At 44.1% G+C, this 13,321-nt stretch overlaps 1 protein-coding gene across 1 annotated transcript in view; it reads left to right on the plus strand.

The window, feature by feature from the left end:
• Window positions 1–11,890, plus strand: part of ATP5PB (ATP synthase peripheral stalk-membrane subunit b) — a 30,114-nt gene extending 18,224 nt beyond the window's left edge. Inside the window, exons 5-7 of the mRNA XM_077294884.1 lie at window positions 6,963–7,088; window positions 9,350–9,529; window positions 11,727–11,890. Coding sequence (XP_077150999.1) covers window positions 6,963–7,088; window positions 9,350–9,529; window positions 11,727–11,798 — 378 coding nt within the window. The 3' untranslated portion in view covers window positions 11,799–11,890. The remainder of the gene's footprint in view (window positions 1–6,962; window positions 7,089–9,349; window positions 9,530–11,726) is intronic.
• The last annotated feature ends 1,431 nt before the right edge of the window (window positions 11,891–13,321 follow it).

Raw genomic sequence — 13,321 nt, forward strand, 5'->3', positions numbered from 1 at the left:
TATTTCATATTTACCTTCCCTCGTTCCACCGCCGCCCTGTCTTCCGCGTCCTCTGCAGTGACTGTTCAGGTCAGAGGGAGCGATGACGTATTAGTGTGCGCGCTGCCCTCTGCTTGAACAGTCAATGCGGAGAGAGGGGACGCTGAGGGGCAGCGACAAGAGGTGAGTATGTCATTTTTTTTTTTTTTTTTAGTGCAGCAGCATTACATGTGGCACAATGCTATATGAAGCGTCTATGAGGCCGTAAAGAACTGCATGGAGCATTATATTGGGCATCTATGGGGCCATAATGAGCTATATGGAGCATTATATGGGGCCATAACTGCATGGAGCTTTATATGGGGCAATAACTGCATGGAACATTCTATGGGGCCATAAAGAATTTTACTTTTATTGGTATCTATTTTTATTTTTGACATTTACCAGTAGCTGCTGCATTTCCCACACTAGGCTTATACTCGAGTCAATAAGTTTTCCCAGTTTTTTGTTGCAAAATTAGGGGGGTCGGCTTATACTCGGGTTGGCTTATACTCGAGTATATACGGTAATATTTTTTTTGTTAGAAAGGTTAAAAGTTTATCAGCAATTTTTCAAACAAAATGTACAAAACACAGTTTTTTTTAGGGACCACTTTTGAAATGACTTTTAGAGGCCTGTATGAAATAAAATACCCCAAAATGACACCATTTGAAAAACACCTCTCAAAGTGCTCAAAACCACAATCAAGAAGTGTATTTAACCCTTCAAGTGCTTCACAGGAATTAAAGCAATGTGGAAAAAAATATTTATTTTTTTTACCACAAAAATGTTGCTTTAGCCCCACATTTTTTATTTTCTGAAGGGTGACAGGAGAAAATGCACCCCACAATTTGTTGTTCAATTTCTCCTGAGTATGCCGATTTTCCATTGACTTATGACGGACCTGAATGAGGACTTGCTTTTTTGGTGGATCGAGTTGAAGCTTTTATAAGGGACATTTTACATAACATTTGGGATCACATTTATCCTGTGCTCTACGCTGAGCACTTACATTGGGGTTTCTATCTAAGGCTTGAATCACACCAGCATTTGTCTCACATATGTGATGTTCTAATGACCCTTGTCTCCAACTCTTCTGCGAGCGGAAGCCGAATGTTCGTTCACTGTGCTCCGATCCTCTTGCATGAGAGAATCACCGTGGAGCCTGAGAAAGTAATTTCTTCACCTTCTCCATGGCCCGTCTCTGCGTGTATCAGACTTCACGGGGATGACATCAGTGTTCAGTCCGATATTTCACATGCACCCATAGACTTACATGAATCTGCATGAGAAAATAATAGCAGATCTGAGCTGCCGCACAGAATAACACTGGGCAGAGTGCTATGCAATGTTTTTTGCTTAGCATTCGGCCGTGTTATACGCTAGTGTGACACCGGCCTAAATCTCCAAATGAAGTGATTCAGATGAAACCCTTGAGACGTCCATTCACTATACTGAAACAGCAAAGTTACTCTGGGCTCCGTCTAACCTCTGAGGGCTTGTTTTTTTGCGGGATGAGTTTTTTTATTGATACCATTTTCAGGCACATAACATTTTTTTTGATCGCTTTCTATTACAATTTTTGGAAGGCAGAATGAACAAAACAAACAGTAGTTCAGGATTTATTTTTTTATTACGTTCACCGTGTGGTAAAAGTGATATGGCAGCTTTATTCTTCAGGCCAGTACGAATACAGCGATACCACATTTATATAATTTTATTTTTTTTTATGTTTTGACTCTTCTACATAAAAACCTTTATTGAAAAAAAGAATAGTTTATGCATCGCTTTTATTTTGAGTGCTTTAACTTTTTTTTTTTTTTTAATTTTCCACTGATGCAGCTATATGAGGGCTTGTCTTTTGCGGGACAAAATGTTATCAGCAGTGCCATTTTTATGTACATTTGCTTTTTGAATGCATTTTACTCCACTTTTTGTTCGGCAGTATGATAATAAAGCGTTGTTTTTTGCCTCTTTTTTTTTCCTACGGTGTTCACTGAAGGGGTTAACTAGTGATATAGTTTTATAGGTGGGGTCGTTACGGACGCGGCGATACTAAATGTGTACTTTTTATTGTTTTATTTTTTTTATTTAGATAAATTTGTATTTATGGGAATAATTTTTTTTTTTTTCTTTATTTAGGAATTTTATTTTTTTTTTACACATGTGGAAATTTTTTTTTTTTTTTACTTTGTCCCGAGGGGGGACATCACAGATCGGTGATCTGACAGTTTGCACAGCACTCTGTCAGATCACCGATCTGACTTACAGCACTGCAGGCTTACCAAGCGCCTGCTCTGAGCAGGCACTCGGTAAGCCACCTCCCTCCCTGCAGGACCCGGATGCCGCGGCCATCTTGGATCCGGGCACCTGCAGCGAGGAGGAGGTAAGAGACACGGGGGTCTCAGGGAAGCCCGCAGGGAGCCCCCTCCCTGCGCGATGCTTCCCTGTACTGCCGGCACACCGCGATCATGTTTGATCGCGGTGTGCCGGGGGTTAATGTGCCGGGGGCAGTCTGTGACCGTTCCTGGCACATAGTGCCGGATGTCAGCTGTGATAATCAGCTGACACCCGGCCGCGCTCCCCCCGTGAGCGCCGCCGATCGCGCTGGACGTATTATCCCGTCGGTGGTCATACGGGCCCACCCCACCTCGATGGGATAGTACGTTCAATGTCAGAAAGGGGTTAATGATGAAAAAGCATAGTTTTTTGCTTTTTGTTTTTTTTTACTGTGACTGAGGGGGTAACTGGTGTGACTGTTTTATAGATCAAGTCGTTCCGGATACGGTGATACCAGATATATGTAGTTTGTTTTTATGGTAAGATTTCTATATAATGGGTATAATAAAATAAATAAATATATACTAGACTATTAGCCGCCCCAAGCATAATCGGAGACCCCTAATTTTGCCACAAAAAACTGGGAAAACGTATTGACTCGAGTATAAGCCTAGGGTGGGAAATGCAGCAGCTTATGGTAAATTACAAAAATAAAAATAGATACCAATAAAAGTAAAATTGAGACATCAGTAGGTTAAATGTTTTTGAATATCCATATTGAATCAGGAGCCCCATACAGTTCATGATGGGCCCCATAAGATGCTCCATACAAAATATGCCCCACACAATGCTGCACAAAGGTTAACCCCTTCCTGACCTGTGACACAGCGTATGCGTCATGAAGGTCGGTGCCAATCCGACCTGTGACGCATATGCTGTGTCACAGAATGATTGCGTCCCTGCAGGTCGGGTGAAAGGGTTAACTCCAATTTCACCCAACCTACAGGGACAAGGGGAGTGGTATTTCAGCCCAGGGGGGGTGGCTTCGATCCCCCCCCCCCCCCCCCCCCCCCACCCGTGGCTACAATCGCTCTGATTGGCTGTTGAAAGTGAACCAGCCATCAGAGCAATTTGTAATATTTCAGCTATAAAAAGTAGTGAAATATTACAATCCAGCCATGGCCGATGCTGCAATATCATCGGCCATGGCTGGAAACCCTCATCTGCCCCCCACCATCATCGATCTTCTCCTCGGTCCTCCGTCCTGTCCTGCACACTGCTCCGCTCCCCTCCTGTCCGCTCCCCCCGTGCTCCGATCCCACCCCCTCATACTTACCGAGCCTCCCGGTGTCCGTCCGTCTTCTCCATGGGCGCCGCCATCTTACAAAATGGCCGGCAGATTCGTTCCAGGTAGGTTTTATCACAGTGGTCAAAACGACGCATGCGGCAGCATCCGCACTCAGCGGCACGACCTGCGTACCTAATGTTAAAGATAGGTACGGAGGTCGCAGGCGGGCCGCATGCAGAAGTAGGCGGAGCTAGCGGCGGAGGTGCGGCCGAGGGCGGGGCTTCACGGAGGAAGTCCGTAGCCTGCCGCAGATCAGGTAAACGCTAGTGTGAAACTAGCCTTAAGCAGACATGTGGGTAATGTTATTTATTAACTATTTTGTGTCACACAACTCTCTCGTTTAACAGAATAAAAATTCAAAATTTGAAAATTGCGAAATTTTCGCCAAATTTCCATTTTTTTTCACAAAATAAACGCAAAAATTATCGACCTAAATTTACCACTAACATGAAGCCCAATATGTCACGAAAAAACAGTTTCAGAACTGCTAGGATCAATTGAAGCGTTCCTGAGTTATTACCTCATAAAGGGACACTGGTCAGAATTGCAAAAAATGGCCAGGTCATTAAGGTCAAAATAGGCTGGGTCATGAAGGGGTTAATGATGGCCCCATAAGATGCTCCATAGAATAATATACCCATATGCTGCTGCGATCTGGTATAATGCGTTTAAGTGCACCAGCACTGCAGTCTGCATACTGCATACCTGTCTGTGATAACCTGATAGAAGCCTTTTTGACTATGTCCCCATGGTCTAAACAGGCTCCTGTAGCTGGCAGACCTAGAGGTCGTCACGAATACCTCCTGTTGCCATGATGACCATTGGGCCCTCGTGATGTTGTGGGAGTGACGATTGGACAGAAGGAGCCCTCCTCCCTCGGCCTGCCTCCTAAATGTTGCGATCGATATTGATCGAGGCATTTTAAAGGATTAAACAGCCCAGGGCAGTATCGGCACCGCATCTGGCTGTGACATCAGGCGCTCAGCTATCACGTAAGCCGATCACCCATCAGCGATCGTGAGGGGACAGCTCCTGACCATGTCAATTAGGTACTTCAAATGGTGTGAACGGGCTAATGTTTACCTTGCATGGCCACTACAAAATGTATGGTGCCTAGATTTATAGCTCACTGCTGCTCTGACCCATCCATGTCAATAGGACTGATCTGCAATGTACTCTTTCGATTTGATGAATGGTGGGGCTGCTGGAAGTCAGACCTCCTGATTTGATATTGATGGCCTATTGTAAGGAGAGGGCATTTATGTCAGTGTCACAACGTTAATCATGTTCTTTTTTAGAAACTTGGTGATCATTTTGTCATTCACTTCTAAAGGAAATGGGGGTAAATACTTGCGGTCATATTTGTACCCATTAGCCCTGATTCATAAGCTTTCTGCCATAAAACTGCTTGAAGTGTTAGAATTTTTGCCCAATTCAAAATTGAGCAAAACATTTGCATTTTTTTTTTTAATGATTTTATGTCCATCTCAGCCAGCTTCTTGAAAAGTGGGCTGAGCTCGAATAAGATGTGGACAAGCTTTCCCTTTTAAATTAATCATAAGTCATGTCATAAAAGTGCTTTAAATTGCAGCACAATTGTACACCAGCCCCATAATGGAGTATGTTTGTTTTTGGTGGCGCAGAGCCGATGAAAGATGCACCTAACTTAAGAGGCGTGCATCTTTCTCCAGAGCACACCTTATCTTGGTGATTACCTTTATCTTGATTAATTGGGGCCCTTAGGGTACCGTCTCACATAACGATTTACCAACGATCACGACCAGCGATACGACCTGGCCGTGATCGTTGGAAAGTCGTTGTGTGGTCGCTGGGGAGCTGTCACACAGACCGCTCTCCAACGATGCCGAGGTCCCGGGTAACCAGGGTAAACATCGGGTTACTAAGCGCAGGGCCGCGCTTAGTAACCCGATGTTTACCGTGGTTACCAGCGTAAAAGTTAAAAAAAAAAAAACAAAAACGTACATACTCACCTTTCGGTGTCCTTCAGGTCCCTTGCCGTCTGCTTCCCGCTCTGACTGAGTGCCGCCGTAAAGTGAAAGCAGATCACAGCGGTGCCGCTGTGCTCTGCTCTCACTTTCCGGCCGGCAGACAGAGCGGGAAGCAGACGGCAAGGGACCTGAAGGACACCGAAAGGTGAGTATGTACGGTTTGTTTTTTTTTACTTTTACGCTGGTAACCACGGTAAACATCGGGTTACTAAGCACGGCCCTGCGCTTAGTAACCCGATGTTTACCCTGGTTACAAGCGAACGCATCGCTGGATCGCTGTCACACACAACGATCCAGCGATGACAGCGGGAGATCCAGCGACGAAATAAAGTTCCAAACGATCTGCTACGACGTACGATTCACAGCAGGGTCCCTGATCGCTGCTGCGTGTCAGACACCGCGATATCGTATGGATATCGCTGGAACGTCACAGATCGTACCATCGTAGCGACAAAAGTGCCACTGTGAGACGGTACCCTTAGGTTTTAGAAGTGTTCTGTAGCTGTTAAGGTACCTTCACACTAAACGATATCGCTAGCGATCCGTGACGTTGCAGCGTCCTGGCTAGCGATATCGTTGAGTTTGACAGGCAGCAGCGATCAGGATCCTGCTGTGATATCGCTGGTCGTTGCTGAAAGTTCAGAACTTTATTTGGTCGTCAGATCGGCGTGTATCGTTGTGTTTGACAGCAAAAGCAACGATGCCAGCAATGTTTTACAATGGTAACCAGGGTAAATATCGGGTTACTAAGCGCAGGGCCGCGCTTAGTAACCCAATGTTTACCCTGGTTACCATCGTAAATGTAAAACAACCAAACAGTACATACTCACCTTCTGCTGTCTGTCACACGTCCCCCGCCGTCTGCTTCCTGCACTGACTGAGTACCGGCCGTAAAGTAAAAGCGGAGCACAGCGGTGACATCACCGCTCTGCTGTTAGGGCCGGCACTCACACAGTGCAGGGAAGCGGACGCCGGGGGACGCGAATGTATGTAGTGTTTGTTTTTTTACATTTTACACTGGTAACCAGGGTAAACATCGGGTTACTAAGCGCGGCCCTGCGCTTAGCAACCCGATGTTTACCCTGGTTACCCGGGGACTTCGGCATCGTTGATAGCTGGAGAGCGGTCTGTGTGACAGCTCTCCAGCGACCACACAGTGACGCTGCAGCGATCGGCATCGTTGTCTGTATCGCTGCAGCGTCGCTTAGTGTGAAGGTACCTATAGGTTCTTGTTTTTCCTAATTTCACCTGTTCATTGTGTGTCTATATATGTATATCTATCGGTGTGTTTATTCTTCTCTCTTTAGGAAAAAATTAGTAAAGCTGCAGCTGTGAAGGAAACTGCTATCAAGGACCTGCAAAGTGCTATCGAGTCAGAAAAGAAAGAGCAGTGGAGAGTTGATGGACGTCAATATCTCTTTGACGCCAAGCGGGTAAGAGAGAACTGCAATTCTATGTAGAGAAAGTTCCTGAAACTTTACATTTGTTATTGATTAAATCTACAACAAAATACCAAACACAGAACTTCTATCAAAGTTGTCACTAATCACATGTAGGGGGGTCACATGTAGACCTTGTTGTCAAAATGTTAGAAATTGGTAGATGACATTACTTTTTGACTACAGTAAAAACTGAGAGCTGTGTGGGGCACTACTGAATTATCCAAAACTCATGGTGTTGGCCAGATTTTCTTTAGATTGTAATAAGCATTTTTGGCAGTTAAGTCTACCATTTTTCTATTGATGCATTGTAGAAGCTCCGATGAGTCTCAGGACTATCTTGTACTCTTCTTGGCAGTATTTTTGGTGAATTGACCGTGCCAAGATGATTTCTACCTTTTTTTTTTTTTTTTTTTTTTTTTATAGCAAATTCTGAAAATATCTACACAACACAGACACAATGTTAGAGATGCCGTTTTTCTCTGTCCCTTTTCTCTTTTGAGTGAATTCCCATACTGCAGATTTTGTTTGCTACGTCGTATTTGGATGAATGGAAACCATTTTCACACTAAAATAGATTTAAAGGGAACCTGTCAGCAGGATTGTGCACAGGTTCCTACACACAGTGTCATGTCAGCGGCGTTATACATGATGATTATACATGGTTATTACAATGATACCTTGTTTGATGAAATCCGTCTTGTGGTTGTTGTGTAATCTTTTATTTTCAGTTTGTAGTCAATGATATGCCCATGCCCCAGGGAGGGTCTGGAGGGAGGTTCTTTGTGTTGCTCTGATTAGGTATTCATAGTGCAGACTGCTGAAAGGTCACAGATCCCTCACTGACCTGCCCCCTAGTTTACATAATGAATCCTGTGCACAATCCTGCTGACAGGTTCCCTTTAAAGACCACCTTTCAACAGTTTGCACATGTTAAACTAGCCACATCATGGAACAGTGGCTGCAGAGCAGACTAAAATGCCTTTTTTTTTTAAATGTAGGTTATAATTTAATTTATTTTTAACTAGGGGTTATCAGAGACTTTTCACTGGGATTGTGAACTTCTTTCCCTGTATGAAGTTACCCAAGTAAAATAAAATAAAAAAATCTCCCTCCTCTCCTGACTGATATCTCTCAATGGAAATGATAGTGTGCACCTTTGGGATACAATTGGGACTAGAGTTTCATGCGTGTGTGTGTGTTTACCATATTGCACTATTCAGGATTTCACCCGCCAATTTATTTGCACATGTAGCTCTTTCAAAGACCAGTTCAGCAATACCTTTTCATGGCCATTCTGTTCTTCTATTGCTGAGAAATCAGCTTTTGAATTTATATGCAAATTAGGCTAAAGAACTATTGTCGATCTGAAACCTCTGTCACTCCAGCTCTATTCCCGACTATCTCCGCCTCCTACTGCTTGACTGATCGCATTTATACTATGTAATGTTAGGCAAAGGAACCGTCTGTCAAGCGGGGAATAGAGCTGGAGTGACGGGCTGTAGATCTGCAGCTTCAACTTCAAGGGCGTTTTCAGTGTTTGATGACTTTGCCACAATTTGGCATTCTGCAGTCACAAAGTGACTGTGTATGTTTTGCTCATTGTCAGCACTCCCCTTTCTTCCCAGTGTGGGTGGGCGGTTGATCATATGACTGCATATGTGATTTACATACTTGTGGTCACTTGCCGTCTTGACTCCTCTTACTTCTTTCTACTCTCTTCTTTTGAAAGAGGCTGTGAGACTAATCGTTGTGTGACCACAAATACGTAAATCACATTGTCACCGCCGACTTTCTCAGTGAATCACATTTTTTGGGGAGACCAGACAACCCCTGTAAGTAACACCATGAAGAGAGAAAAAAAAACGAACCCAGTGTACAAATCTTCAGAACGCACAACCCCAAAATAGGTTGTGCTGCCACCAAACGTAAAATGCACATAAAGGCAATGTGAAATAATGCTATATTGGCATATGTAGAGGTGACCTCATAATTAAATAGATGTGAAGAAAAGATGAGCAATATCTTTAATATAAATTGTATTAAGCCCGGATAATTTCCCACCATTGAGACAAGCTACATTGCAGTTGCCAAAGATAGGATGGCTGCTAAACGGTGTGGTAGCCGGGAAGGCAAATGGTGCAGGTGCACTGTTGTGCCTACGCCAGTCACAGATACTTCTGTACAGACTGAAACTGAAATTTTGAAAGCAGAATTGTCCTTAATTATTTTCTTTATTTTTGTGCAATCCACAGAACAATGTGACCATGCTTCTGGAAATCAACTACAGGGAGAGGCTCCTTTCAGTCTACAATGAGGTGAAAAAGCGCCTGGACTACCAGTTAGCTCTGCAGAATCTCCTGCGCCTCAAGGAACAAGACCATATGATCAACTGGGTGGAAAAGGGTGTGGTGCAAAGCATTACTCCGCAGCAGGTACGGTGACATCCCTCCGAGGCCACGGTTAGACGGCCGTATATCACTGTCTGTATACGGACCACAGTTCCCCGCCAAACCGTACATCTCCCTAGCCGAATATTTGCCTACTAGATGGTGGCCCGATTCTAACGCATCGGGTATTCTAGAATATGTATGTATATAGCAGCCACATAGTAAGCCATGTAGTATATAGCAGACAAATAGTACGTGGCCTGTGCTATATACTATGTGGCTGATATACACATACACATACACACACACACACACACACACACACACACACACACACACACACACACACACACACACACACACACACACACTGTAGAATAGCCCACGCAGAATATAGCAGCCATGCAGTATATAACACAGGCCCCGCAGTATATAACACTGGCCACGTAATATATAACACAGCCCACGCAGAATATAGCAGCCACGCAGTATATAACATAGCCACGTTAGTATATAGCACAGAGATGTAGTATATAACAGAGCCCACGTAGTATATAGCAATGTGGGCACTATATGCATGGTTAAAAAAGACTTAAAATAAAAAAATAAACATATACTCACCTTCCGAAGGCCCCTTGAAGTCCTGGCGCCTGTGTGCGGTGCACGCAGCAGCTCCTGGTCCCAGGGTTGGTATGAGCGCAGGACCTGTGATGACGTCGCGGTCACATGGCTGTGACGTCATGGAAGGTCCCTCTCACATAGCATCCTTGGCACCGGAATCTGCCGCTTGCACTAGCGAGGACAGCGGGCGACGTCGGAGGGTGAGAATAACCTTTTTTTTTTTTTTAATTATTATTATTTGTAACATTAGATCTTTTTACTATTGATGCTGCATACGCAGCATCAATAGTAAAAAGTTGGTCAGACAGGGTTAATAGCTGCGTAACCGGAGTGCGTTACACCACGCTCCGGTAACGCTGGCATTAACCCTGTGTGAGGGATGACTGGAGGGGAGTATAGAGCGGGCACTGACTGCGGGGAGGAAAGAGCGGCCATTTTGCCGCCGGACTATGGCCGTCGCTGATTGGTCATGGGCGTGTTGCCACGACCAATCAGCGACTTGGATTTCCATGACAGACAGAGGCCGCGACCAATGAATATCTGTGACAGACAGACAGAAGGACAGACAGAAAGACAGAAGTGACCCTTAGACAATTATATAGTAGATGGGGCTGTAAGCTTAGATCAGTCCGGGCATTGCTGACTAAGTGAAATATGCCGGTCAGATCCAGGCTGACGCAGATATAGATGTGTATTGCCCAGATCTTAAGGGAGTGTCCTTATGACATTTCCTTAGTTTATGTTCCACTTAGTCCAGAATTCATGTCACATGGAGCTAGCTCATAATCTGAATGGTGTCCTTAATTCTTGTTTAGGGTAACAATATAAAAATGTGTCGCAGAAGTAAATCTGGGCTGTTTATTAGTGGGATGCTTCGCTCACCAGATTAGGATTGTTCTCCACACCCGCTGAAAAGCTTTCTTCTCACACATTTGTGCTCTTTCTTTGTTTTTGAGAAGACAATAGGAAAACAATGTTCTAAGTCTTTTGGAAAAATCCGGTGCGTTTCATATTCCTCTATTGCTTTTAGTTCACAATACTTGTCTGTTTTGTTTATGCTGAACTTATATGAGAGCAGAAATGCTGAAAGTGATTTGCTTAAAGGGAACCTGTCACCCCCAAAATCGAAGGTGAGCTAAGCCCAAGATGAGAAAAAAGGGTTATATTATACGTATTAGACGTCCTCTTCTTGTCTTCATGCTCCGGCGCAGGCGTACTTTGTCTGCCCTGTTGAGGGCAGAGCAAAGTACAGCAGTGCACAGGCGCTGGGCCTCTCTGACCTTTCCTGGCGCCTGCACCATGCAGTACTGTGCTCTGCCCTCAACAGGGCAGACAAAGTACGCCGGAGCCGCAGCGTGAAGACAAGAAGAGGACGTCATCTTAAGAAGATGGGAGACCCCGGACCAGACCGCGACGCCCATCGTACCGTCGTCTTTTAGGGTACATCTGGGGCTTACCTACAGCATTCCAGAATGCTGTAGATAAGCCCCTGATGCCGGTGGGCTTAGCTCACCTTCGATTTTGGGGGTGACCGGTTCCCTTTAAATAAAACTTCTCCTTTTACATGAAGTTTGATGGAAATTACCTTTGTGAAAACTGACCTCTTTCTGTTTATTTGCAGCAAAAAGAGAGCATTGCCAAATGTATCGTCGATCTAAAGCTTCTGTCCAAGAAAGCACAAGCAAGCGTTTGAGTTGTCGTTTTTTTGTTTGGCTGCTAAATTGTACAAATAAGGATCCTAACTGTACCGTGGTTCACCTCTTAAATACATATTTCTCTACACCCGTCTGATCTTATGTCATTTTGTTGTTTGCGCTTTGCAGTATGGCGTTTGTTTGCATCACTGAATAGAATGCCAGTTTCGTGTCAGATGTTTGAGTGGTTTTACACCTGACATTATGCAAATAAATCATTCAATTTTATATTCTCAAAAAGGTATATTTTTGCTGTTATTGCAAATCTGCAGTTTATCCTTATAGACAACTTAATTTAATTGATCCATAATGATCCAGCACATCTTCCTGATAGTAAAAAAAACTTTTACTTTATTCAAATCCTCAATAAAAACATTGTTGGAGATCAAGACCGAATGGGATAGCTAGTCCCACCTGAGACTGCAGTGCTGACTGCAGAGCGAATCTGCGCTTTGCCGTGCGCTTTTTTTTTTCGGGAGTGTACGCCTACAGGAGGTGGACACTCGGACGCAGTCTTTGGTTGTCGGTGCAGACCCCATTTTGCTGGGCATTTCAGACGTATGGGTGACACACTATGCAATGTGAAAGCACCCTAAAGAATATGAACAGATTCATGTGGGTGCTAAAAAGTCTGACCCATGGACTTTGGGTATGGCCACATTGTGGGGTTTTTTTTTTTGTTTTTTTTTGGGAGGTACCTGCACCAAAATTCACAAAAAAACAAATAAATAAAAAAAGATATTCTGTACTGTTTGAAATAAGCTTTCAACTCATTCCAAAAGGAAACTGCACCTATAACTTGTCAGTGACGATAGGAATTTTACTACATAAACTATGCTATAATTGAGGTACTTGGCGCACAGTCTGATCAAATTGAAAAGATATGTGCATACAGTGTCTTTTTCAGGAAGATATGCTCCGTAACAGAACTGAAATGGTGCTCAAACGTTAAAAAGAATGAACAAATGCACTGTAACGTCCGAACCCCGTATGCCCCAACGGGGACACACAACGCAATGTGAAAGCACACAAACAGTTTCATGTTTGTAAAGACATGAAGTGGTTTTAAACAAAAAAAAATGTTAATTGTCCATTCTTCCGGCGGTTTTCGCTCAGAGGCCGCTCACTAGTTTATACATATATGCCCCCCCACCACCTCCCAAAGAAAAACCCGCAGCAAAGACAAGGATGCTTCCACGTTGCTGGTAGTACAAAGGTTCTGGAAAAGCAAAATGGCTTCTCACCCTCCAAAAGAAACTCAGCAAATTCTCCGCTTCCAAATCCAAATGCCCCCTGCCTTCTGATCCCCACAGTGTACCTAAACCACATATTGCGTCCACATGTTTGGCAACTTACGGGTGCGGTGCGTGTCTCCGGAAGCATGGGCTAGGCGTAATGTACAGGCACTACAGTGTACTAGTCACTACAATGGCAGTTTGCAATTTTCACTCCACAACAATTATTGCTGCTTGTTTTTGGAAAATACTCCTGGAGTCAAAATCGTCACTACATCTGTAGATAA

Source organism: Ranitomeya variabilis, chromosome 3 (assembly GCF_051348905.1).
Source record: "Ranitomeya variabilis isolate aRanVar5 chromosome 3, aRanVar5.hap1, whole genome shotgun sequence".
Classification (NCBI taxonomy): domain Eukaryota; kingdom Metazoa; phylum Chordata; class Amphibia; order Anura; family Dendrobatidae; genus Ranitomeya; species Ranitomeya variabilis.